This window comes from Onychostruthus taczanowskii, unplaced genomic scaffold (assembly GCF_017590055.1).
Source record: "Onychostruthus taczanowskii isolate IOZ18803 unplaced genomic scaffold, ASM1759005v1 scaffold1, whole genome shotgun sequence".
In the NCBI taxonomy this organism is placed as follows: Eukaryota; Metazoa; Chordata; class Aves; order Passeriformes; family Passeridae; genus Onychostruthus; species Onychostruthus taczanowskii.
The window spans coordinates 5,386,438-5,411,607 of record NW_024496525.1 but is presented as its reverse complement, the minus strand read 5'-3'; the positions used below and the strand labels follow the sequence as shown (position 1 = coordinate 5,411,607).

At 41.6% G+C, this 25,170-nt stretch overlaps 2 protein-coding genes across 4 annotated transcripts; both read left to right on the top strand.

Moving 5' to 3' along the window:
* Positions 1-62: 62 nt before the first annotated feature.
* LOC121333564 (peroxisomal succinyl-coenzyme A thioesterase-like) lies at positions 63-7,236 on the top strand. The gene is made up of 3 exons (XM_041400004.1): positions 63-624; positions 3,632-3,834; positions 4,640-7,236. The coding sequence occupies exons 1-3, from the start codon at positions 87-89 to the stop codon at positions 5,213-5,215; spliced, it is 1,317 nt and encodes a 438-aa protein (XP_041255938.1). The 5' UTR covers positions 63-86; the 3' UTR covers positions 5,216-7,236.
* Positions 7,237-8,253: 1,017 nt separating this feature from the next.
* DNAL1 (dynein axonemal light chain 1) lies at positions 8,254-23,508 on the top strand. 3 transcript variants are annotated; one of them, XM_041401462.1, is made up of 8 exons: positions 8,254-8,313; positions 10,805-10,843; positions 13,709-13,818; positions 14,487-14,542; positions 16,054-16,109; positions 17,325-17,451; positions 17,860-18,003; positions 19,462-23,508. In XM_041401462.1, exons 1-8 carry the CDS (start codon positions 8,311-8,313, stop codon positions 19,542-19,544), a joined length of 618 nt encoding a protein of 205 aa, XP_041257396.1. In that variant the 5' UTR covers positions 8,254-8,310; the 3' UTR covers positions 19,545-23,508. The 3 variants fall into 3 exon arrangements, with proteins under 3 accessions (XP_041257396.1, XP_041257406.1, XP_041257415.1); XM_041401472.1 differs by having other exon boundaries at positions 8,261-8,313; positions 17,863-18,003; XM_041401481.1 differs by lacking the exons at positions 8,254-8,313; positions 10,805-10,843 and adding an exon at positions 11,994-12,010.
* Positions 23,509-25,170: the final 1,662 nt, after the last annotated feature.

Sequence of the window (25,170 nt, the reverse complement as noted above, 5' to 3'; positions counted from 1 at the left end):
TCCGTTGGATGGTTTCGGGGAGGCGGGAGCGGCCGGGGGTGGCGGCCTCGCGGGGCCCCCCCCCCCCCCCCGCCACTGCCGCCGCCATGTGGAGAGCGCTGGCCGCCGCCGCCGCCCCGGCGCGGGCCCTGCTGCGCACCCCGCCGGCCCGACGGGCTGCCAGCCTGGCCGTATCCCCCACCGCCGGCCCGGCGGACGAGCGGGTAGAGACGCGGGTGGCGGGGCTGAGCCCGGGGCAGCCGGTGACCCTGCGGGCGGTGGCGGCCGACGATCGCGGTTGCCTCTTCCAGTCGTGCGCGCACTACCGGGCGGACAGCCGGGGGGAGCTGCACCTGGGCACGGACGCCTCCCACGGCGGGGACTACACCGGCGTGGAGCCCATGGGGCTCTTTTGGAGCCTGGCCCCCGCCGGCATGGAGAGGCCGTACCAGCGGCTCGTTCCCCGCAACACCAGCACCCCGATGAAGGTGGAGGTGTTGGTCCACCAGGGCCACAGCCCGCCCGGCTCCATGCCCGGGCCCGTGGTGGCCAAGGCCGAGGTGCAGAGGCTGTTCACGGCCCCCGGCGTGCGGAGGATCCGGCTGAAGGAAGGAGTCGTAAGGGGCTCCCTTTTCCTGCCGCCGGGTGAGTGCCCCGGCCGAGGCCTTCGCCCCGAGGCCGGCGGGACCCCCCGCCTTCTCGGACCAGAGCAAGGAAAGTCTCGTAAAATAAACCCTTGCAGAGGCTGTCACCCGGGGAATCCGCATTCGCTAACAGCCGAACGCTGCCCTGCAGACAGGTGGCCCTGAACTCTTAGGAAGATATCCCAAGTGCTTGTCGCGACAGGGCCCGGCTTGTGCGTGGCCGCCCCGCCTGGTTCTTCTCGGCGGCACCGAGCAGGGCGGGCACGGGGAGGCGGCTCTTGCGGGACGGGCCGGAGCTAAAGCAGAACAGGGCTTGTAGAGTTTACTTCGTTGCTGTGCTCGGCCTGTGGGTTTTGAGTAGGTTTGATGTTTGCTCTGGAGTACCAGAATCTAACATCTAGAAAAGCTGATGTGCTTCATTGTGTGAGCCTGTGCTGAATGTCCCAAGGATTTTACCCTAAGTAGGACTGAATTAAATTTCTTCCCTTTGAAACACAAATCAGGAAGCAGAGCAACAGATGAAATTCTAAAAAATACGTGTATCTCACCTCTGTTCCTACGGAGTTACTGCAGTTAGTAGTTGGGTTACTTTTGTGGTATAAAACCAAAATGGATTTATGAGCAAGTTCTGCCTGTTCTGCTTATGAGATAGTTGTGCTTTAAGAGGTGTGATATTCTGATGGTCTGTGAGTGGTGTTGGAAAATGAAACCTTACACCAGTGATTGTGTTTGTACACTTGAGCTATGAGTTAAACTTGTAGTTCCCCGAGTGTTGTGGGTACTGGAACTGCCCTCCACATTACCTCTAATTTAAAACTGCTTGGTTCAGCAACTCCTGTAAGTATGACTACAGTTATTAAGTATTTTCATTCCAAACCAATGATTTTTTTATCCATTTAGATACAGATCCAAAGTCCACTGAGGAAAAAAACAACAGAGATTGAACTTTGAATTTCAGATGTTTAGTCAGCATGCTGGATTTTCCATCTCTGGGACATTGTTTTGATCTATCCTGCCTTAGAAGATGAGTTTGATTTCTGCTGAGCTCAGTGGGAATCCAGACATCTGCAAGATGAAACTGCATTTTCCCCTTTATAGAAAGTCTGGCACTGTAATCAAAGTCTGGAGTCATTGCTTAAATGATACTGCCGTCCTTCATGATGGAGGATCCAGTTACAGCATTATGACCATACCCTTTTTTGTTCCAGGGACAAAAAAAAGTTAATATTTTTAAGATAGGAATCTTAAATGTGAACCATTCTTATTAAAAGTGAGAGGATGAGTGGGCTTATGATGTAATTTTAATATTAAAGCGATTTCTCAATTCAGGAATAAGAGTTACAGATGGGGAGGTTTGTTTGTTTTTAAGTGTTGGTAAAGTTGTCTAATTAAGTTGTCTAATAAAGTTGTTAATCCTGCTTTTTAGTGAGCTCTGCAGGACCCATATACTTGGGCATGTGTAGGCACTTAGAGAAGCAGTTCAGGATCCCTGTGCAAGTTAAAGGGTGTCTTCACAAGAGAGAAACGCATTCATCTATTGCTGTGTTCTGATTACATGCTCTTGCTAGAAAGCTTTCTAGGTAGGAGTGATATATATTTGCTTGATGTATAGGCTGACTGCTAACTAAAGGTTGCTGCTGATCATAGCACTATAATAAATTTATCCCAACCTGTTTTCTCTCAAGTACAATATCAGACCCGAACGAGTAAGAACCTAAAAGCATGTTTCAGTCCCTTTCTGACTTCTTAATGCTTTAATCTGGGAGGTTTCCACCATTTAACATGTCTAGGAAGGACATGCTAAAAGGAAAAGGAAGAAAGCTTCCTTTTCTCAAGTGTATTGAAATGCCAGAGATCTTTTCTTTAGCACATACAAGTAGTGTCAGAGAGTTAACACACTCTTGCAACAAGCGTGTCCTCTTTGTGCTGAGATGATTGTAGTGAGCTGGATCAGGGCACATCAGATGTGACATCTGGTCCCAGGGGGAAAAAAGAGAAAAAAAAATTAGCTTGCTTGGGGTCTTTAAAGCTCCAGTGAGCTGGATCAGGGCACATCAGATGTGACATCTGGTCCCAGGGGGAAAAAAGAGAGAAAAAAAAATTAGCTTGCTTGGGATCTTTAAAGCTCTATTAAGTAGCATCTTTAGCCTTTTAGCCTAAGATCTGGCTTGGCATACAAACATTTTACAACATGACCTTGGCTGCAAAAGCGCGGCTGTTTGCAGTTGTGGTTCTGATTCTTCCTGTAGCTTGGTGGCACAGATGGTACACATGTATGTGCACGTTTATCTGTCCATCAGCCCTGCACACACAGCCGCACCCACAGAGCTCCAGTGCGGCCTTCTGTCTCATCATGGCTGCAGGAGCAGTTCTCCTGCCAAGGCTTACAGTGCTCGTGTTGAGAGACAGATAGTAAGTCCAGTTGATTTTAACAATGGATTATCTTTGTTGGGCTTTGCTCAATTCAGTTTATTCCAGAGTTTACGTAAGTTTTGTAGAATTTACTTCAAGGGCTCAGTGCTCTTGCGTCATTACTCGTGAGCTTGCACTTTGCTAATTAAGAAGTGACTTTGTGGGAAAATAGCTGACTTGGTGTATGATTGGTCTGAGGGCCAGAGGTTAAGACCATGGAAAATACATTTAGAACTGTTGTTGTTATTTTTGTTGAGTTTTTTTGTTTGTTTGTTTTGGGGTTTTTGTTTGGTTTTTTGTTTGTTTGTTTGGTTTTTGTTTTAAAAAGCAAAACTTGTAATTTCATATATTTTTACAGGAATGTAAGGACTTGGACCCATTCTTAGTTTGAAATAGCTGGAGCAGGATACAGCACTAGTTCTCTTAAATCTCTGCTGTGCAAATGGAAAAATAACCTCTATTAATAGCTAATGTCTTATATGACTATTAATAGCAAATGTCTTAACCATTCTGTATTTTGTTGTTCACTCTTCACCAGATAGTTTTTTATGTCCTGTTTGATAACTTTTCCTCTGTAACTCTTCTCTTTAATACAGGGGATGGTCCCTTTCCAGGAGTGATTGACATGTATGGTGATGAAGGAGGCTTAATTGAATTTAGATCCAGTCTCCTGGCTACCCATGGTTTTGCTGCTCTTTCTCTGCCATATTTTGACTTTGAAGATCTTCCTAGGGTCTTGAAAGAATTAAAACTTGAGTACTTTGAGGAGGCAGCAAGGTTCCTACAGCGTCACCCAAAGGTGAGTGCAGTGAGAAATCTCTTGGGACTAGGGAGGATTTAGCAGTTATGCCTAAGTGGTGGTGGTGGTGATGTTTTTTTATATTTGAGTATCAGTTTCTGCTGAGCAAGCTTAGGCCCAGTGGTGGTTTACACATATGATTGGGGAAAGTGAATTTCTTCCAGCACAAAGTATCTGTTAAATTTATGCTGGAGCTAGAAGATTGCTGTTCAGTAGGATAGTGAATGCTGGAGTATCCTCCAAACAGGACCAGTGGTGATAAAAATGTTGGGCTTGTTTGGGTTTTTTTCTTACATGAAAGCAATTAGTTTTAAGAGAGGATGATATGACACTGCTCAGTAATAGCTGAAAGAGTTAAGTTGATGATATGGGGTGTTGCTTTCAGTTTTACTTTCCAGGCTAGAAAAAGACATGACAAATGCTACTTATCTAATCCTTCAAATGTAATTTGTGAGGTTACCTTATTTTCCTGAGACTTGAGTTTCCTGTTACCTGTTTTAGGAAAATGGGAAAAACTTGCATTAACATATGCAGTAGGGACCAGGTAAGGACTGAGTGATGTGCCTTGTGCCTGTTGGCATTTTTTGTGGGGTTTGATGTCTCGGTGTCTCTAAAAAATAACACCATAAATGGGAGGAGGAGCGTGAGTCCAGACTGCCACTTTCCAACAGGTTACATCAATAATTAACCTAACCTTTTTTTTTAATAAAGCAACTCCAAAGTCAATTAATGACTAATCTCATTATAATGTATGCTTCCTTTATTCCTTTCTTCCTCTCTTTTCCACCCCCTATCTTATCTGAAGGTGAAAGGACCAGGAGTTGGAGTGATTGGGACTGGGAAAGGGGCAGAATTAGCACTCTCCATGATCACCTTCCTGCCAGAAGTAGTGGCTGCTGTCTCAATCTCTGGCTGTAGCTCAAACACAGTTGCAGACCTCCATTATGGTGAGATGACTCTGCCCGGGCTGCGTTTTGATATGAAGAAAGTCAGTGTCTCTGACTCTGGTGTATTTGACATTTTTGAAGCTCTGGAAGACCCAGCGGATCCTGCTAATTCTCCTAGTGTGATCCCCATTGAAAAAGCAGAAGGTCACTTTCTCTTAGTGGTAGGGGAAGATGATCGGATGTGGAAGAGCTCCTTATATGCTGAGCTGGCAATCAGGCGTCTATGCCAGCATGGGAAAGAGAACTTTGAACTCCTGAGTTATCCAGGAGCAGGTCACCGAATTGATCCTCCTTCTACTCCATTTTGTCAGGTAGCTATGGATCGTGTTTTGGGGGTGCCTGTTCTGGGGGGTGGAGAGAGCAAAGCACATGCCCATGCACAGGAACACTCCTGGGGAAAGATTCAGGAGTTTCTGCACTTGCATTTGGGATGAACACTTAAGCACATGCAAGCTGTTGCAGATCTGCAAGGACTGAACTTGAGCCACCAAAATGACTGGTGATGACTGGTGAATTGAAGGGATTGACTGAGACAAGCCTTGAAATATGAAAATAACCAAATGACTACTTAGTTACAAGTATAAATCTAAAAAGAAAGGGATTTATTTGGAGCAGTCTAAGTTAATTTAACTAGGTGAACAGAGGAGATGTGAAACAACAAGCAGGCTGCACAATGGTACAAATCTGACAGCTCAAAGTGGTCGTGATACGAAGAAACAAGTACCTGAAGAGAGTAGTAGCTACTTCCTTGCTTGCAGTATTTACACCTCACAGAATGTTAACAAGCAGCCTGCACCCTCAGCAGTGACAGACAGGATCACACCTCAGCAATGACAGATGATAAACGTAGACATCCAAATCATGATAACTCTGACTTTGAGTCCTAAGCTACCTTACCCCAGAATTCTCATATTCACAGCCAGATACACATCAGAAATATTTTCCATTTACACGAAGCTGGAGAAACCTACTTGAAATGAGGCTTGTATACTTAGCATTGTGGTCTTCTGGTGACAGTCTGTTTCTTTCCAAAAAGAACAATGTGCTGAATGGAAAAATGAAGAGTACTTTTCCTTGTCATCCAAGAAGAATGGCAGTACTAGCACTGTCTTGTATTTGGGATGTACCTGTCTGTTCCTGTAATGTCTTGGATTGCCATTTGACACTCAGGGTATTAAGATTCTGTTGGATATGTTAGAACATGTCAAAATACAGCCATTAAGTTAGGGATTATTTACTTGTGGAACTCTTTAGTAGTGATGTCAACAGATGCTGACAGCTGTTCTTAGGGAGGAAGCAGAGTTGGGAGACAGAAAACCTAGCCTGTAGATTTAAATTGACTGTAAAAAGCTGTGGCCTTATGATGGTGATTAACTCAGAGTCATACCAAACTAACAACCCTCCCAAAAAAAAAGCACCCAAAGCCAAATCTAGGATAGCTTTTCCATGACTGCCTGAGATTTTTTTTTAAATTTTAATCCAAATTCATTTTTGGCTAGTGCCTTTTTTTCCCCTCACCATTCAGGTAGAAAGAAACAACTTATTCCCAAATGAATTGATCTCTCAAGAGGGTTTTGCTGAAAAAGTGCTGGTGCTGAAGGCCTGTTGAACAAAATTTCTCCTTCCAAAGTCATTTTTGTCAGACCAGTTTGAGAGCTGCCCAGGAAGATACAAAACTTGCATTAGTGGTACTCAGTTTTGCTTTGCTCTCAGGGATCTCTCTCCAGTTAACTGTCATTATGCTGCTGGTCAGTCTCAATAGCTTTCTGCAACTCTTACTATTCCTTATCATTTTATTAAAGTCACATGTTTTTCACACACAATCAATGCCAACTGAACAATTTATCCATCCATTCTTTACAAGAGACGCTCCATCCTGCAAACTCCACAAAAGATCTCTTCATGCCTGGTCTCTAAACTCCCTCACCAGCTGAACAGGCTTTTGCCAAGTCATATCTGGTGCCTGAACCTCTGCTAACACAAGCAGCCCCAGAAGTCCAGGACCAGAGCCTGCTGCAGTGTGCTCCTTGGTGTCACCCATACCTGTCAGACTGCCTTTTCTTCCACACTCGTTTCAAGTGGCAACTGTAGGAGAAAGGGTTGTCTGTTGTGTGAAGGTTCCTGCCTCATCCTGTGTCTCTTCAGAAGCTGGAGCCATTATTAATTGTGCAAGAGCAGCACCTCCCCTATCCCTGTTCTGTCACTCTCTCAGTGCCAATACCTGCGTCTCCACACTGCAGTCCTACCTCAACATATGCATTGCAATGCAAGATTGCAGTCTGGAGGTTCAGGAAGTAAATGTTAAATTGTAAATAAAAAAAACAAAAACCAGGTAGAGTAAGAGGTCTCAGACTTAATTTCTAAAGCACAAGCTTTTAAAACAATTCAGTGTTAAATTTTGTCAGATACATGCAATTTGAAAGAGAAATAAAATGCTTCGTTTATTAAAAAGCAAGCACGTGTAAGAATTTGATGTTAAGTATTTGTTCGGAAAAGTGAGGGATACTTGGCTTTAAAAGGAGGAAAGCTTGTAAAAAATGTAATTTTACTGCAAAGAGCCTTTTTGTCAGTGAGTCAGGGTTTCCTGGACAAAACAACTAATAGAAGGACCTGTTGAAAACAAGGCATTTTGTGTATATATATTAACATTGTGTATATTGACAATGCTACCTGGGGACCCAAGAGGCATCGCAGGCACTCTGCAGAATGTATAGCTATTTCCTGAAGTGTGCCTGATTATGGCCTTAGTTACAGCCACGTTATTTATATTGGTTTACATTCACAGAATTGTTAGGGTTTGAAGAGACCTCTGGCCACCACCTAGTCCAATTCTCCTGCTAAGGCAGGGTCACCTATAGCAAGTTACACAGGAACGTGTCCAGGTGGATTTGGACTGTGTCCAGAGGGAGACTCCACAGTCTCCTTGGGCAGCCTATTCCAGTGCTCTGCTACCCTCAGTGTAAAGAGGTTCTTCTTCACCTTGAGGTGCAACTTCTCGTGTTTCAGCTTAAGGCCGTTTCTCCTTGTCTTTTCACTGGGCACCCCTGAAAAGTCTGGCACCATCGGCTCTTGGCACCAACCTTTGAGATATTTGTATCTATTGGTGAACTCTCCTCTTCTGTGGACGAAATGGGCCACGGTCCGCAGTCTCTCTTCAGCAGAGAGACTCCAGACCCCTCATCATCTTTGTGGCTCTCCACTGGCCCCTCTCCAGCAGCTCCTCTTGTACCGAGGAGCCCGGAACCCGCCACAGTAATTCTTTGCCAGGCCAAGGGCCCATCACATTCCATTAAGACGCGTGCTCGGGGGCTGCATGAGCTGCACCGGCCACAGCTGGGAGCCCTCTCAGCTGCCCCTGAGGCTCCCCAGCACCCGGGCCGGGCCGTGAGCCCCGAGCCGGGCTCGGACAAGGCCGCGGCCGGCGCCGCCGGTCCCACAAGGCGCCGCGGGCCGCCGCCGCTGCGCCAGTTCCGGGCGGGGCGTTCCCCGCGCCCGTAGCAACCGCAGCGTTCGCGGTATCCACGGCACCATGGTGAGTCCTGCGGCCGGGGCGGCGCCGGGGCCCGGCGGCGGGGGTCGGAGCGGCCCCCGGGCCGGCGGTGGCGGCGCGGAGCCCTCCGGGGCCGGGCCCCGCCGAGCAGCCTAGGCTCGGCGAGAGCCGACCGGGAGGCAGCGCGGGGCTCGGGGCGGCGGCTGAGGCGGGGGCCGGTGGCCTGCTGCTGTGCCTTGGGAAGGGGGGATTTCGGGGATAAGCGAGGAAAGAGGGGCGTCACAAACTCACAAACCTCCGTTAGTACGAGGTTTTAAGGCGGCAGTATCGGTGAGCACTACAGCGATTAGCTTAGTATCTGTAGCTGTACAATTCCGACTTCATTTCTTTAAAATACAAATAAATGTCTGCAAATGAAGGTGAAGTGTTGCTGTTTTGCTTTTTCCTGGGAGTCTAAATTTTGTAGATACTATGTGTCCAAGCGCTGTGTTTTGGGGTTGGGAAATACATCTTTTGTTACAACTATTACTAGTTCAGGTGTGGTTATTTTTCCCCTTCAGAGATTCTATTTCTTGTTCCTGCCATGTTGATGGTGATTCTTCAGGGTGACCACTGATCACTTGGCATTTTGAATATTTTAAAATAAATTCTTATGATTTTCTTTAGTCTAAATACCTGTAGAAAATTGTTCAATAAGCAGGTAGAAGAAGATAAGCAGATAAGCTTCTTGGAGGAAATTTCCCTTAAGTAACCCCCCGTGGCAGAAGATATCTGATTTACCTACAGAAATTTCAAGTGCACCTCAAAGAAAATGAAGTCACTGATAAGTGCACTCCAGATGACCTGCTGTGCTGATGTCCATGTTTCCATCAGATCAGCAGAGATAAGTGTACAGAGGTCAGGGAAGAAGCTGCTCCTTGTGCTCACACAGATCAGTAGCTTTAAAGTTCAAACTGTTTTTAGGTACGATTTTGAAACAGCAGCAGCCACTGATCTTATATATGCATTCAACGTGAGTGACCAAGATCATGTACCCAAATGCTGTGGTGCGGCTGCCAAAATTATGAAAAAGGCAATGAAGTTTCTGCCCAAAAATCCCCAATTAACTGGAAGCCAGCTGGTTTTGCCTGCACACTGGTAGCTGTTAATTGGCCTGAATGAGGTGTTGTAGTGGGAACTTAGGGATGTGATCTTCTGAACCAGAGGAGATCATGCAGATGTTCATCTCTGGCAGACACTGGGGAGCTGCTGCTGGGGCTCAAGTTTGCAGTGGGACTTAGGGCTAGCTGCCACGTGGTATGGACCAGATTGAAATGAATGCCTGTCAGTGGGCAGAAACAGCTGCAACAACTGAGGATGTCTAAATGGAGGTGCATGTTGATGTTTGAGATGCATGCTCAGGCTCCCTGGTGTTGCTGGCTCTTAGGCTGTTGCAGGGTGTTTGGTGGCTGTGGCCTTTTCTTATATAAAGCTGCCTCAGCTGTTGCCTTTTATTGCTGGGACCAGAGTTTCCTGTGGTCCAGAGTAAAGTACCAACACTAATGCTCTGTGACTGAGGTGGCTGCCTGTAAGATTTTTGGGAGGAGTTAGTTTGTTGTTTTTAACTTCTACAGTGTGGGGGGTTAAATATCTGATTACCTGAAAGGCTGTTTTTACCCACTCCCTGCTACACTTAAGAACAACAGAGATGCCAAGAGTCTTCCTGTATTTGTAGAAAGAAGGCTGTTGATCGCTGTTTGTAAAAGATTGATCTCTGAAACCTTTTTAATCCAAAAGATGCCTTGGAATGTGTTTAATGTTTAGAGAAGCATTGAACATGTTGTTTATATACTACTGTTTTGGATATCTTTATGTGGTTTCACTGAGACTCTGATGTGAGGTGGAAAAGTAAGAGTTAGTGACAACAGAAAGCTGGTCAGCGGGTCAGTCCTTAAAATGCCTTAAAAAGCAGCCGTCAGGTTTTTCCAAACTGAATAATACATGCTTTCACATTGCATGGTGTAACTCAATGCAAAACCGTTGGAAAGAAGCCCCAAATATACAGAATCCAGAATGCTCTTGAGTTTTGGCAAGATGTACCTCATTTTTTTCAGTGAATTTTAGGAGGCTGTATCATTTTCTGGTCACAGACTTGCTTTCAGACAGGAAGCTGCTAATGCACAATAGAAAGTGTGAGAGCATTGGACCACAATTTTCAAGGCAGTAACTTCTTATGTCTTTAAATTGAATTTCACCATAAAAGCTAATAAGCAGTGTGCCACGGGGCAGAAAGTAAGATCAAGAAGATAATGTCCTGACATTTAGCCCATTGTTTGCTTCTGAAAATGCAGCAAAGTACCCCAGAAAACAAAATTACAGGACACTGGGGGGTTCCAACTTCTTTGACTTGCCTGACCCAAGATAATACAGGAAAGTGGTGGAAGGGGGGCAAACAAGCAGGATAGAGAGAGGGAAGGAAGAGGAAATAGATTTGCAGTGACCAAGCCACTTAAAAACTTCAATGAATATTCACTTAAGTTTGTTTCACTTTTAGGCAAAAGCAACGACTATCAAAGAAGCTCTAGCCAGATGGGTAAGAACGAGAACAGTGTCTAGCAGCATGAGGTTTGACTGTATTCAGCTAATTTTGTTTTTCAAACATTGAAAGATATATGTTTGCATGAAACATCTGCTTTAAGAAGTTTCACAAAGTAAAATGATGATTACTGTTGTTGTTATGTAGTACATTCTGTTGGACTTTCTGTATGTTCCTGTTAAATTTATACAACTGGTAAAGATTAGTCTGTTTTGCCCTCCTGCCTTGTTCTGCTGGACATGCATTGGCCTGAAGTCACACAGAGATCCAAAGCTGGGGATGTATTATGTTTTAATTATGCTCTGTTCACTTTACCCAAGTGCAGTCTTTCCCACAGAACAAACAAGTGTGAAATTCTCACTGTACTGAATTCAATGAATCTTCCACATTCTTTTGACATATAGTCCCTCATATTGTGCAAAGCTTAACTCAGAATGAGTTTCTTGGGTTTTTTGTCTTCTTAAACTACTCTGTTAATACAGAATCTCATTTGTCTGGTTGTGGCTGACCTGGTCTTCCAAAAAGCTGTGTGTTGGCAAGGATGGGGATGTAATGCCAAATGATGATGTAGGGTGCTCAAAGGTCAGGTTCACTGTCCAGTAAAACCAGTGAGAATCTTTCCCCAATCTCTGAATTTTAGATGAAGGCACAGATGTGCTGTTGGGTGTACATATGCTTTCCTGCTAATTCTGGCCAGCTGCTAGAGCCATGATTTATAAATGTTTTGGCCTCTGGAAGATCTGAATGTGATAGCATGGGTAGGTACACTTGAAAGCCAGAAGCTCAAGGTACTAGCCTGTAACTGAAGATTACTTCCATTTTGAGTTTTATCATTGTTTAATACCTTCAGTATTTCAGGGATTTTCCAGTTATGTTGGTATATCCCACAAACTTCACTGCTGCTCTCCTAGTAAGAACTAGAATGCAACCACTTGCAGACATTAGCATTAGTAGAGGTATGAACTGTGTATAAAAATAGTTTGCTTTTCCTCCCTCACTCTTTCTGCCTTCCAGAACTTCAGTTCCATGTTTTCTATTAACAGATTTATTTTTCATTTGCTCCTCTGTCACATGTCTCTTGGACAGAATCAGCCTGTGTCAGTGAGTTTCCATTAACATTAGGCATAAAGTGCTGAATTTGCTTTTCTGTTCTGGTTATTAGGGGTGAGTCTAAATCTTCCTTTTACTCTTCCTAATCTGGGTTCCTATGATTTGTACAATTGCATTTGGTGTTGGGTTGCATTCCAAATGTTTTTCTTCCCTTTGGCATAAGGGTTTACCTATGCCCTACAGTCAGGGTGACATTAGTTAAATCAAAGCAACTTGAAATCAAAGCAGCTTCAACTTGGCAAACGTGTAACCTGTTCTTATAAAAACATGTTCTACCTATATTTTCTCTGTGGCATATTGTGGCTGTGCAGCTGCTTCCAGAAGTACTTGGCAATGTGGATGAATTGCCTTCCTGAAGGTGCTCACTGTTGTGAGCTCACTGCTGGCCCAGTCTGTGTTGGAAGCTCACTCCCTTATTTGTTGGTATAAACTCATACTTTACAAACTGAGTGTAAATACAAACAGAGACAGTCCTGTTCTAAGAAATGAAAATGGAGGTTTCACATTGATATAGTTACTTTGTTTGAACATGTATCACCATATTCCAGCAACACATCTGATTATTTGCTAAATCAATAATTTTGAGTAAAAATACTGTCACACTGAATTTGGACAGAAACTGAAATATAAATAAGTGTGCAAGACAACATGATTTTTTAAAATTATATTAAGTTTTCTGAAGTATTTTGGGTGCATAAGAGGAAAAATAATGTTATCAAAACCTGATGTTCTGCTGTGGGATACTGAAAGACTTATGGGATAAGATTAATTTAATTACAAAGTAGCCATATAAACTGAGGCACACTCAGCTACCTCTCTTTTCAGTAGATGCATGAAATGGAGGAGAAAACAGGAGTTCTTGTTTTGAAAGTGCCAAGATTTCTCCTTTGTTAATGGACCTCCAGTCCTTGCACTGAACACTGAGTGAACTGACAAAATGGTCCCTTTGTGCTGTCAGGGAGGCAGCTGTCAAAACTGCTGCTACTCTCTAAACAGATACTTGTTCCAAGTGTTCAGTCAGTAATTGTCATCACTTCAGAATTTTGAAAGCTTTAATTGACCATATTTTTTAATAAACCTAAATGCTCAAGTTACGCCCATTTTTCCAAGGCTCTGAATTGCCAGCCTAGGTTGTAAATAGGAAATGTGTCTTTTGGTGTGTTCTCTTAAGTGTGGCATCTTCCCCCACTCTTTCTTAATGACTAATTAGAATATATTTTTTTTAGATTCTTGATGCTGTGAATCTGTTGAAATTCTCCCCCAAAACACACTCCCCTGTGTTCTGTTTCTGTTGTGAGCCAGGCATGAGTTCTGAGATTTCTGGGTGAAGTGAGAAGGAGACTTTTCTGTCAGAACTTTTAACTCTGCTTCTGCTATAGATTGGCCCTATCTGAGGTTTGTGTGTGTCAGTCTCCATGAAAATTACCTTAATCCAGAATTTTAGCCTTCAATCTATTCTCCATTCCTTATGGCAGATGACTCCTTTATTAAATTGTTCAAGCGTTACACAACTTTAAAAATTGGCATATGTAATGTATAAGTTATTTTGATATCTTGAAAATAAGCTAGCTTTACCCTTTTTATGCTACACTAGCAGGAATCTTGAAAACAGTACTCAAAATGCTTTCTCCTACCAGTAGTATATTGGAATTCCTTCTGCAGTATTCACTTCTAGAGTAATTTTTTTAGTGTAGTAGTTTTTGGTAATTGCATGTAGCAGTGAGTCTCTTCCTCACCTTCTCTTTTCTTTAGGAAGAGAAAAGTGGCCAGAAGGCTTCAGAGGCAAAGGAAGTGAAACTGTATGGGCAGGTTCCTCCTGTGGAAAAGATGGATGGCGCTCTCTCTGCTCTTGTTAACTGCGAGTAAGTGCAATTAAAAACATGTTGGAAACAAAATATTCTCCTCTCTTCCTTTCAGTTTTTCTGCTGTCCACTGCAAATATGTGTTTACTGTGTTTAAGTGTGGCCTTCAAAGCAGCAACTTTCTCTTTTTTTTTTCTTAACCGAGCTTCTCTTACTGCACACAATTGCCCTTTTTAATTCAAAGACCCCTGTAACTTAACTCAGAAGGTGTTAGGGTAGATTTGGTATTAATATTTGTCCCCAGAAAAATTATATACTGTTTATCAGTATATAATTATAGATTTGTGTTTGGAGTCTATCAGCTAAATGACACATTTATGATCCACTTCAAAGTTCTTGGGGAAAAAAGAGGCAATTTGAGCAGGACTTTCAGAAAGAGATTAGAGTAATTTCAGAAATAAACATCCTTGCACTTGATAAGGCTAGGCATCAAAAGATAATCCAGTCTTTTGTGTAATTAACTCATGGTACTTTCCCAGAAACTAAATAAAGTTGAAGAAATCTTCATGGTTTGAGGATATTTTGAGTCTGTTACACATCAGTTAGTTTACCGTCTAATGAGACAAGAACCTATAATTATTTCTAATGCAGTGGTGTTGGGACATGGAACTCTTCCCTTTTGTAGTGATCCCTTATATACTGTGAATTGATTATTCTTTCTTTTAAAGGAAACTATCACTGTCTACAAACTGCATTGACAGAATTGCCAACTTGAACAACCTAAGTAAGTGACAAGCCAGCTGTCCATTGTGTTTGTTTTCTAGTTGCCTGGTTAGAAGATATGTCATCATTTGTTACATGTGTCCAGCTTTATTTATACCTGTTACTATCCTTTTTTATTGCCTCCTCATAGAACATTACAAGTGACCTTTAAAATGACCAGTCTTACTGGAGAATGCATGCTGAGCAGCAGTGGTGCATTGCAGCAGGTATCCCTGCACTAGCCTTGAGAGTTGTCTCACAATGCAACAATCAAAAAATTCCATTTAGTAAGCACTTCAGTACCTTCCCATGGGCCTTGCTGTGCTATTCAACACCTAATCAGTTCTAGAGTGATGTCAGGACCATTTTCAATCTTCCTGATGGAGACAGTCTGCAGTTCAACGACTCTGGAAATGCATTATTGGTTGCAGTGAGGTTGGAGTGTTGTAGACCTGGATGGACAAGATGTCATTCCACTTTGCAGAGGATTGGATATACTTGGTTTCATTTTGTTCATACTTTATAAATGGATGTGCCACCTGTCTAGAAGTAGAGCTTGTCTTTCTTGGACACCTCTCTTTGAAACTCTTGGGTTACTGACTTTGGAACAGAAGTCTTAATGGTCTGTCCTCAAGACTCTGACTGTGGCATGAGGCTGGCAAAGAGCTGCAGGTTTTGAAGTGGAGCTTCCAGGCTTTTCTGTTCCTATTAAAATGCCAGCTGGATAGATAAGGAACCTGGAATCTCATCCTTTCTAACTGAACACCAAGAAATCTGCCAAAGAGCTTGATGAACTTATTTCTTTGCATAATAAGCTCAGACTTCAAAAGATTTGGAAATACTAGTCAGGGAAAAATATTCCAGTAGTGGTTCCAAATGACTGTTCTTTAATACTTCAATTGAGTAATTATCATGAGAAAAATTAGTTAGGCAGTTATACATAGAAGTGAAACCAATGAAAATGTTTAGTGGTATAAAACATTAAGAGCTGTTAAAGTATCTTAAATATTTATATTAATGTAGATTCAGAACATCCAGTCTATACCAAGTATTTGATGCTGAAGCCAGACAAGTTGAATGTCTCTCATCAGGCACCTGTAAGGCAGCTTTATATGGTGCCTGTAGTATAGAAACCAAATTTGCTGTCTTAAAATAAGATCAGAACCACTTTTGCCTGGAGAAGGAGGGATATGAATTATGTGAGATCAAAAGAAGCAAGTCAGCAGTTAGAGTTCAGGTGCAAGGTGAAACAATAATTTTTGTTCAATATTTATAAAAACCGAATTTCAACTAGGTAACCTATACATGAGCAGCTTTGTATTCATGAGTGTATTTCTGAGCTTTCCCCTGCATCAATTCCTGCTGATCTGTTTAGGTCAGGAGGTTTTGTTTCTGTTGGGTCATTCTTTCTTAAGGCAGCCTGTTCAGAGTACAGTTTGTAAGCAGAATATGGCATTTAAAGTGACTTACAGTAGCTTCTTATTTTAAAGAAACCCTGTTTATTAATGAAATTTTTTTTTTAACTTATTGCAGAAAATTTGAGGATTCTGTCTTTGGGAAGAAATAACATAAAGAACTTGAATGGATTGGTATGTGCTTTTTAGTATCAATACTTCACTAACAAAATAGAATATGGGGTAATTTCCCTGTGTTCGTACAAGTCTTTGCTGAATTCAATAAAATTAAGTGAATAAAAGGTTAGGCACTAACCTTTTATATTCTCCTTTTGCTATCATCTCTTCACACTCTTACACATTGCTTCTGAATTTTCAGATAGTTGTTCACCTTTTTGGTTCAAATTCTCTTAATGTTTGGAAATTCTTCTACCTTAATTTACTACACTGAAAAATTTTAGGAAGAGAGATTTTCTTGTCTTTAATAAAGATAATCAGAACTTCTATTTGAAAATTGCTGTCTATCTGTAAAGCCATTTAAATTCTTCTGGCTTTACATTAATATTATTCCTGCAGACTTTTTGCATGCAGAAATTTCTACCTGAAGATACTTAGGCTGTGCTTCTTTACCACAAATATTGGCAGTCCTGTAAAAACACATTTCCTCAGAGTCAGTCCCTTATATGTTAACTGGCACCTGAAACAGTATGGCTTTAGAGTTGATGGTGGCAGGACTGAATCTACCTAGTAGGGGAAAATTAACTGAGGAAAAAAATTGGATCAATTTTGTTACATTTTAATTCAGGCCAGAAGAATACTTTTTTCAATCAGTATTTTAAAAATTATTATATAAATTCATTCTCAAGAGATACTGTTTTGCCTCAAAGCTGTTATCACCTTCAGAGATGCTACATCTCTTAAGTGTGAAAGGCAGAGTTAGTGTTAATGAATGACTGGTTTAAAAAAACCTCTCTTTTGAGAGAATTAGGAATGTGATTTCTGGCCAGCAGATACAAACATACCAGAATAAATAATGCTCTCACATTGTGTAACATCCCTTCCAAAGGAGTTGTTGAATTGCATTCTCTTCACACATGCTTGCAGTGCACAAGTAGGCAGATTTGTCTCCTCTGCCCCTATACCTTAAGAACTACTGCAGCCAACTATGTCTTGATTTATTCTAATATAGTGATTTCTGTCCTCCTTACATGTATTTGCATATATAACTTTGCCTGTTAATTCCCTTGAGCATTTGCCATGCCTAGTAATTAGGGACCTGCTTAAAAGGAAATGAAGACCAATATACCTTAGTATTTTCTCACATGATGTTACCTGTAGAAGGTGAAGAAGGAGTATGAATAATAAGGAAGATGTACTTCTGCTTATCTGAGTAGTCCTATCATTTTCCAGGAGGCAGTTGCTGAAACTTTAGAGGAGCTGTGGATCTCATACAACTTAATTGAGAAACTGAGGGGTATCCGTGTAATGAAGAAACTGAAGGTTCTTTATATGTCAAATAATTTGGTGAAAGACTGGGGTAAGCCATGCATCTCTACTCTGTAGAGACTTCTGTAGTGTGGTGAATGTATGACTTAAGTCACCAAGTGAAAAATAGTGCTGTATTTCATGGAGCTTTGATTGTAACTGACAAACATGCAGACATGTGCAAAACCCCTAAACATCCACTCATGCAAGAGAGTAAAAATAGTTTTGAATAGTAATTTAACTTCTAAGTCCAATTACGTTTATGCTTTGAATCATCTTTCTCCAACCTCTTTTAAAGCACATCCCTGTTCTTTAACCTGACACCAGTTAGAGCCCAAGCAGTCCCTCTCCTCTTGTATCCTATGCTCTTCGTTTGCACTGAGTGTGAAAGGAATGTGTGGCGCAGATGTACTTTCCACGTTCCACAATCTGGTTGGTGTTTTCACCTTTGTGGTTGCAGCAGAGTTTGTGAGGCTGGCAGAACTGCCAGTGCTAGAGGAGCTGGTGTTTGTAGGCAATCCACTACAAGAGAAATTTGCTGCTGATCAGAACAGTTGGATTGAAGAAGCAACCAAACGGGTACCCAAGCTGAAAAAGCTGGATGGTGAGTTTGGGGCAAGAGGCAACTGGGGTGAGTTAAAAGCTTAATATAAAGACAACCACAGGGAAATGAAACATAACCTCAGAGATTCATTTGTGTGCCCGTGGCATTAATATTCCTCCCTTCTCTTCAGAGTTATTCAGAAGTAGTTACTGAGATCCTGGCCGCAGTGTCTGATGGATTTTGGAGTGCTAAATCCAAGTGGTCTTGCAACCTACAGTTGGGCAATATTCTGTAGTTACCCAAGTAGTTTTATCAAATACCTAATAGGGAATGTAAAGATTTAGCATTAAATAAGTTAACAAGGCTTTCATGTGCCAAGTAGAATTACAGTTTTCCCAACAAAAGAGGTGACATGAGATAATGGAGATAGACAGGGATACGCTCTAGTTTGCTTTTGATGCAAGGGCAAATTTTCAAATCTGCATGCAAATTTCTTAAATGCCTGAATATCCCCCTCCATTACTGCAGTAAGCCTCAATTTGTGAGCTGTCTTCTCCTATTTAAGACACTGGTATGAAAAGATATTCAACCATTTGACTAAAAATTAGATCATTTTGAAATCTATTTTTAAATATGTTAATTCCTGTCAATGGAGATATTAGCTGTTCACTATTATCCCCTGTACTAAAACAATGAAGGGGAGAGCAGGAGTGGTAACATAGAGTCAGAATAAGGGAAGGGAAGGGAAGGGAAGGGAAGGGAAGGGAAGGGAAGGGAAGGGAAGGGAAGGGAAGGGAAGGGAAGGGAAGGGAAGGGAAGGGAAGGGAAGGGAAGGGAAGGGAAGGGAAGGGAAGGGAAGGGAAGGGAAGGGAAGGGAAGGGAAGGGATGTCAACAAGAGGAGACAGCTTCACTACAGGGAACAGTGGATGGGAAGTCTAGTACCAGACACTATCTAAAACCAGATCAACTGCAGTAAAAAAATATTAGAAAGTAGAGGCCTGATGTGAGAATTGCACTGCTAGAAGAATGGCCTGCAGTGGTCCATTTGCTGTTGTAATAGGAAAAGTTTAGAATGTAAAACAAAAAAAAAGAATGGGGCACGTATTTGTGGGCAAAAGTGCCCTTGGCAGTATAAGGTTACACTTACTAACCACATTAAAACTTGGGCATGTATGTCCTGGAAAAGGCAGCACACAAGACTCTTGGTACATCTCCCAGAGACCAAGTGAGGCTGATCTTTGCAGACCATCCTTTAGTACCTTTTTGTTCCCTGTTACCCAAGAAGTTGCAAAAACATCCAACAGAGAAGCTCATAAGTTGAAAGCTTTTCTAGTTAAGACCAGTTGAGGTATGCAGAAGTTCATGTTGGTTAGAAACAGGCAGGAAATACAACTCTTGACTCTTTCCAACAGGACAGATAAGATCATAATTCATAATTCAGATAAGATTGTAATTTCAGATAGATCATAATGAACTATGTCTTCCTCTTCTTCTTTTCCTATATTTTTTTCTCCTAGGTACCTTAGTTGTTAAAGGAGAAGAGGAAGAAGGAGCGGAAGGAGTAGAAGAAGGAGCAGAAGAAGCAGAAGGAGGAAACTGATGACACTTTCTTATTGGGTATTAAATTATTAAAGTAACTCCAGATAGCTTTGCACATAAACTTTTATAAAAGTATTTGAAGAAAATCTTTGAGCAGTTTTTAAAAGACCAGCTTATCTCCACAGTCTCTCACCCAAAGAGTTAGTTACCAAAAATTGCTCACACTGGTTTTGTCAAGCTTATGACAGCTTCTGTAGAGACTAGTGGAGCTGAGTTTACCTGCTGTTTGACTAGCAAGAGATCTTTATTTAAATTAATACATAGCTATTTTTAATTCCTGATTAGTGGTGCTTGTTGTTCACTCTTGGGTTATAGAAGAACCATTTTAGCTTATTTGGTGCTGCTGGCCAACACTGAATTGGAAACTCTGAGGCCAGAAGAATAATGTTGTGGTTTAGAGATACCTGACGAGCTTTGTTATGCTCAATTTTGTCATGGGACTTTCTCAATATTTTTAATATGTGAGTTTGCCTTTTCATTCCTTGAAGTGTTATGCCAAACAGGCCCAGTAGTTGCATACGCACAAAAAAAGGTATTGGTCTGATGAGCACTTGTTCCTGGCCTCAAGTCTTGAAACGGGCTTCTCACATTGGAACTCAACTGCATTGCTTAGAAGGCCATTTATAACTTATATATTTATTTATTTTTAAGAGGCAATGGGAATTCATTACATGGTTCCTGTAAGACTAAAATACCTGCTAACTTTGGGTTTTGTGTCTTATTAAGACATTACTTTAGATTGGAATATGTGGCCTATTAGCCTACAGCTGGTTTCTGGCTTTGGATTGGGTCACTGGTGGACATAACCCTTCTCAGCTCTGGAGTCTTCCTTGTAACTAAGGAGGCTGATAGTAAGAGAGAAACTAACAGCACACAGGGGTGTGGGCTCGAGGACAGAAAATTTTTGATTTTGGGGATACTAATTTTTTGTGAAAGCACAGGTATAAGCAGTGAGAGAAAGTATATGTAGTTAGTGGGGACAGTGAGATGAGATGAGATGAGATGAGATGAGATGAGATGAGATGAGATGAGATGAGAGATGAGAGATGAGATGAGATGAGGGCATTAGTAAAAAAAGTATTGAAGAGGTACTGAATGTGCTATATTGCAGGGTAACCAGTTTTAGTAAAGCTCCCTTATGTGGCTATTTCTAGTGAAAAGCATTAAACAATGATGAAGACATACCTGATTCCACTGTGAGATGCCAATAGTGCAGTTTTTCTTCTCTTTGAAGAACAGATGGAGTCACCTGAGTAGATTTTTCTGCAGTTCCTTTTTGGTTTTTTAACAGGCTTTTCTTCTAATTTGTGGTACCATCTTTTTTTAAATTTAAGTGAAAACAAGTATATTTGCTGGTTCCAGCCCAGGCATAGAAGGGATGGGATCAGAATGCCACTCTTAGTTATTTAATTTATGAAGGTGTGGCAGGAGTTGAAATCTTGGAAGCCAAGTTCAGAGATGAAATGGTAGAATTGGCCCAGACAACAGTGGTACAGATCTCAAGCTCCAGGTATAATTGTAGTAGGCAATTCTCTTATCAGTTTCTAATTGAACACTGTGAAGTAAATGATTACAAGACAATCGCAGTTTAGTTTCAATATATTGATTATTGGAGGAATTCTAAAGCATTCTGATTTAAGTTGGCATTTGCTGAAGAGGTTTGAGTTTGATTTGGATCCGTTACTAAAAGTAAGTCAAGAGCACAATGGCAAAAACTCTGGACATTCTTCACCCAACACAAACTACTTCCAGGCAGCTGTTCTCTTTACCAGAAACTACTTTCTTAGTTAGCTAGTTCACTGGGTTTAGACAACTTAATTTTTGTTTGTTATTTCTTTAGAAGTATTTTCCTAGCTTTATCTTGAGTAAAGGTAGCATTGACCAAGAAGATGGAGAAGTGTCTAGAGTCAGCAGTCATTTCACATGTCTTTTGAAGGCAAGCCACTCTGTGCACTTGCAGCCAACCACTCTTGGCAAGGTGGGTGTGCTTGGGCAGTACAGAGCCTGTGGCACACTTAGGCCCTGCTGGCCCCATCTGCTGGGGGGGCCCACAGGGAACTGGCTGTGCCCTTGACCACGGTAGTTAAAAGTGTGGCTCATGTGAGCCAGAGCTTGACTGACTCAGAACTTGCCTTCTGAATGTTCCCAACAAGCAGAAATGCCAAATTCATCTCTGTGTTTGGAGATATTTTCAGACTGGACCACGTGGTGCTCTCTTCCTAGTGCTTGGCCACAAAGAAAAGTGGTTGAAGCTCTGGACCTGGTCTCTCCCAGCACAGCTGCAAGTGGTGTGTATGGCTGGGTTAGCTCCACACATGATTGTGACAGGAGAAAAAGGGAGTGACAAGGACAGTCCAATGCCAAGTAATCCTGCTGGTTGATTCTTTAAATATGGCTTAAGTCTGTACATTTCTGAAGGTTACATTAGATACAGCAAATACTCTACACTTTGGCTGTATTGGAGCATTCTGAGAGCAGAATAGAAACTTAGTGTTCTGACTATGTTGTGGTGATTGAAGTGATACACAGATCCCTTGACAAGCTGTGAGGAATAAGAGCAGTTCCTGGCTCTTGTAAGTAATCAGTAGAGGCTACACCAACAGGGATCAGTCCAAAAATATTGTAGGTGGTGGTAGAGCTGGGTGGATTGTGTGGCCCACTGGCACTGGTGCTTTGCATAGATGAAATGGCACAAATTTTCTAGCTCTTTGGAGGCTGCATTATAAATACCAACAAAAAAGGGGAAAAAAAACATTATTGAAGGAAGGGAGCATCTAGTCTTAGATTATAATTTAAAACCCTTCTGATAAAAACTATTTGTCAGTCTCATTGAAACAATACAGTAAGAAAAGAATTGACTGTGGCTTTTGTATATCAGGAGATGCTTTGTCTCAAAGCTGGTAGCTTAACTTTATCTTGCTAATGAGTTGTGATTACTCTCAAGAACAAAACAACCTCCCCAAACTTTTTCTCCTCCAAAGTAAAGTTTCCTTAAATTTTTAAATTTGCACTTTAAAATTAGGCACTGGATGTGATGGAAGACATAGAGAGGTGGTAGAATTCAAACAGCTGTTGAAATTGGTGGTGCTACACGATGTATAAGCTTATACATGTTATGTATAAGGTGACAGTGACACCTTGGCCTGTGCGCCCACAGGGACATTAGAGTGAGATGCTGGAAGGCCTGGTTTGCACCTGTGCACTGTGCTGTTCCCTATCACACCACATCCAGTGAAGTAGTAAGTACACAATTATTCATGAATGAAAAGGGCACCCATATAAAATGTGTAAGCCATGTGGAATTCTGCTTTTCCCAGTGAAGTTACAAAGGACTAGCATCCACTTTATTCCTTAGAGAAACATCCTAAAATTAAATTAGTGGTAGGAACTAACTAGGAACTAACTTTTTTGCTTGCTTGTTGGCACACTCACCTGTCTTCAAAGAGCTGATTGATATGTGCAGTGATTATTGAGAACTGATGGAAAAATGACAGAAGAGACCTGAGAACCAGCAGATGACTCAGGTTACACTAGAAGTAGGCTCATCTAGAAAAACTTCCAAGTAAGAGAGCACTTTTAACATCCCCTTTGGCAATCTTTTTTATACAGTAATTTTGTAGCATGAAAAGCTGTTAAATTTGCTGTGTTTAAATTATTTAGGCCTATGTTTATAAATGTTATTCTGTGAAACTTGTTAAAAAATAATATAACCTTATTTTATACAAATGTCTTTTGCTGATGTGTAACGAAATAGTTCAGCTTGTGAAGAGTATTTGGAAACTAAATTTTGTTCTCATTAAACTTTCCTGGCTGCTCAGGAAGCAATGTATTTAGAGTATGATAGCATGTAAATGCTGTTCCTTATTGCCTCTATATTTTAGAATAGAAAATAACTTAAGGCTTTAAAAATGCTGATATATTGTGATTGTTGTCATCTGATACATAAATATTTTTCCATCTTTTAAGATGTTTGTTGTCAGAATTTGTTCTTAGGTCCTAAGAGAAAAGTCTGATACTGGTATATGTGGAAAAATATCCAGGTAAGTAGAGAAATGGCTGATCTTTCTTCAGTACAAAATTACTAATTCACTTTGAATTGAAATTCTATTAACAGTAATGTACAAGCAGCTTCATGGAACCCAGACAGGGGAAGGCTGATTCAAAGGCTTCTCTAATAGAGACTTCAGTCTTCAGTAGACCATGTCACTGAAATGTAATTTCAAAACTCTAATATAAAGAAAACTCTTCCTACCCCACAGTCCACAGCAGTTGGTCTCAATAATGACAAGAGCAGCATCCTACAGTTGTAATGGTTGTAATGGTATTTAGAAAGCATACAGGGAGCTACTGCAGAACTCCTCACAGTACCACTAACTCAAAGCTTACTAGTCACTAAAGTGCTTTATAAGGTTTCTTTCAGTAGCTGAAATAGCTTCCAGAAGCTTGGGATTAGATCCAGAAGTTAAAAAAAGATAGAACCCAAACTGCTCAAAGTGTGTGGGTTTTTTGATCATCCAAGTTTGTTTGCACAGCCTCAGATTTTGTGCAAAGTACTAAACTTCAGCACTTTTGTCAGCTGGCTTTGACAGGGAGGCAAATGCGTGACTTAAAGCCTTATAGGCCTGGTCTGTTATCTCAAGGGAAGGTTTCAGTGTTCCCTGTCTCTTCACACACCAAGCAAAATACTTTTTTCTCTCCAAATGCTATTGCTGATCAACTACCACAAGCACAGGAATAAACTAAAGCAAGGACTTCTACACTGAGCTGAAAAAATTAGCGTTTTCATGTCTTGGGCCCAGTATTTCTCCTGCCAGCATTGCCAAAAATATTGAAATGAAAAGGTCAGCATAAATTAACAGGTGTGCTGCCTTAGATCCTAAGTGCAATCTCACAGGAGACCAGCTGGGCACTAGTACACATTTCTGCCATCTGCTTTATCTGCATTTGTATCTTTTAAAGACATCATGCCCACAGGTGTGAGAACACCTGTGTGGCCTAGTTAACTAAAAGGCAAAGTACCAAAACAGAAGGAAGATGTTTTGAGAATAGATGGAACCATATGTAAAATCCACAGCAAGAGATCCAACTGCTGCCAGAAGAAACAAAATACATGCTGTTTAACAAAACCTGTTAAATCCCCCTTCAGATTCAGGTAATAGATAAGTGCCTTTAAGACAGTATTTACTAAAAGGATTCAGGTAATAGATAAGTGCCTTTAAAACTTTTTTCAAACTTTATCACTGAAAAGTGTAAATAAATGTGATCTACAACTGAAGCCATCGCAGAATTCTGATGCAGGCCCATCAGGTACTGAGTTACTCCATGATGTCTTTGCCTTGCCCTTGGTCTTTGTACCTGTTTCAGGTAGTGTCAGAATCCCCTGGCCTTACAGCACAGCAGACCTAGAACTACTCCCCAGGAATTCCTAGCACACTGTCAAGGTTGTTTCTGTCTTTCTGTGAGGGTGCTCAGCTCGGAGGGGAACACACATCCCATCAACACTTCTGCAAAGCAGTGGAGCTGCAGATTTCTCTGGGCTCCTACAGCCGCAGGTGCCAGTTACTTTCTTGGCTGAAAGACATAAAACATAAAACTGCAGGCTTGTGTCTCAGGGGAGGGTGAGAAAC

Bases quoted from the DNA above. Each gene is read 5' to 3' on its own strand.
- LOC121333564 (XM_041400004.1), top strand. From the start codon at position 87: ATGTGGAGAGCGCTGGCCGCCGCCGCCGCCCCGGCGCGGGCCCTGCTG. The intron at 625-3,631 runs GTGAGTGCCCCG...TCTTTAATACAG, and splicing joins CTCCCTTTTCCTGCCGCCGG to GGGATGGTCCCTTTCCAGGA. The intron at 3,835-4,639 runs GTGAGTGCAGTG...TCTTATCTGAAG, and splicing joins TCCTACAGCGTCACCCAAAG to GTGAAAGGACCAGGAGTTGG.
- DNAL1 (XM_041401462.1), top strand. The intron at 13,819-14,486 runs GTAAGTGCAATT...TTTCTTTTAAAG, and splicing joins TCTGCTCTTGTTAACTGCGA to GAAACTATCACTGTCTACAA. The intron at 14,543-16,053 runs GTAAGTGACAAG...AACTTATTGCAG, and splicing joins TGCCAACTTGAACAACCTAA to AAAATTTGAGGATTCTGTCT.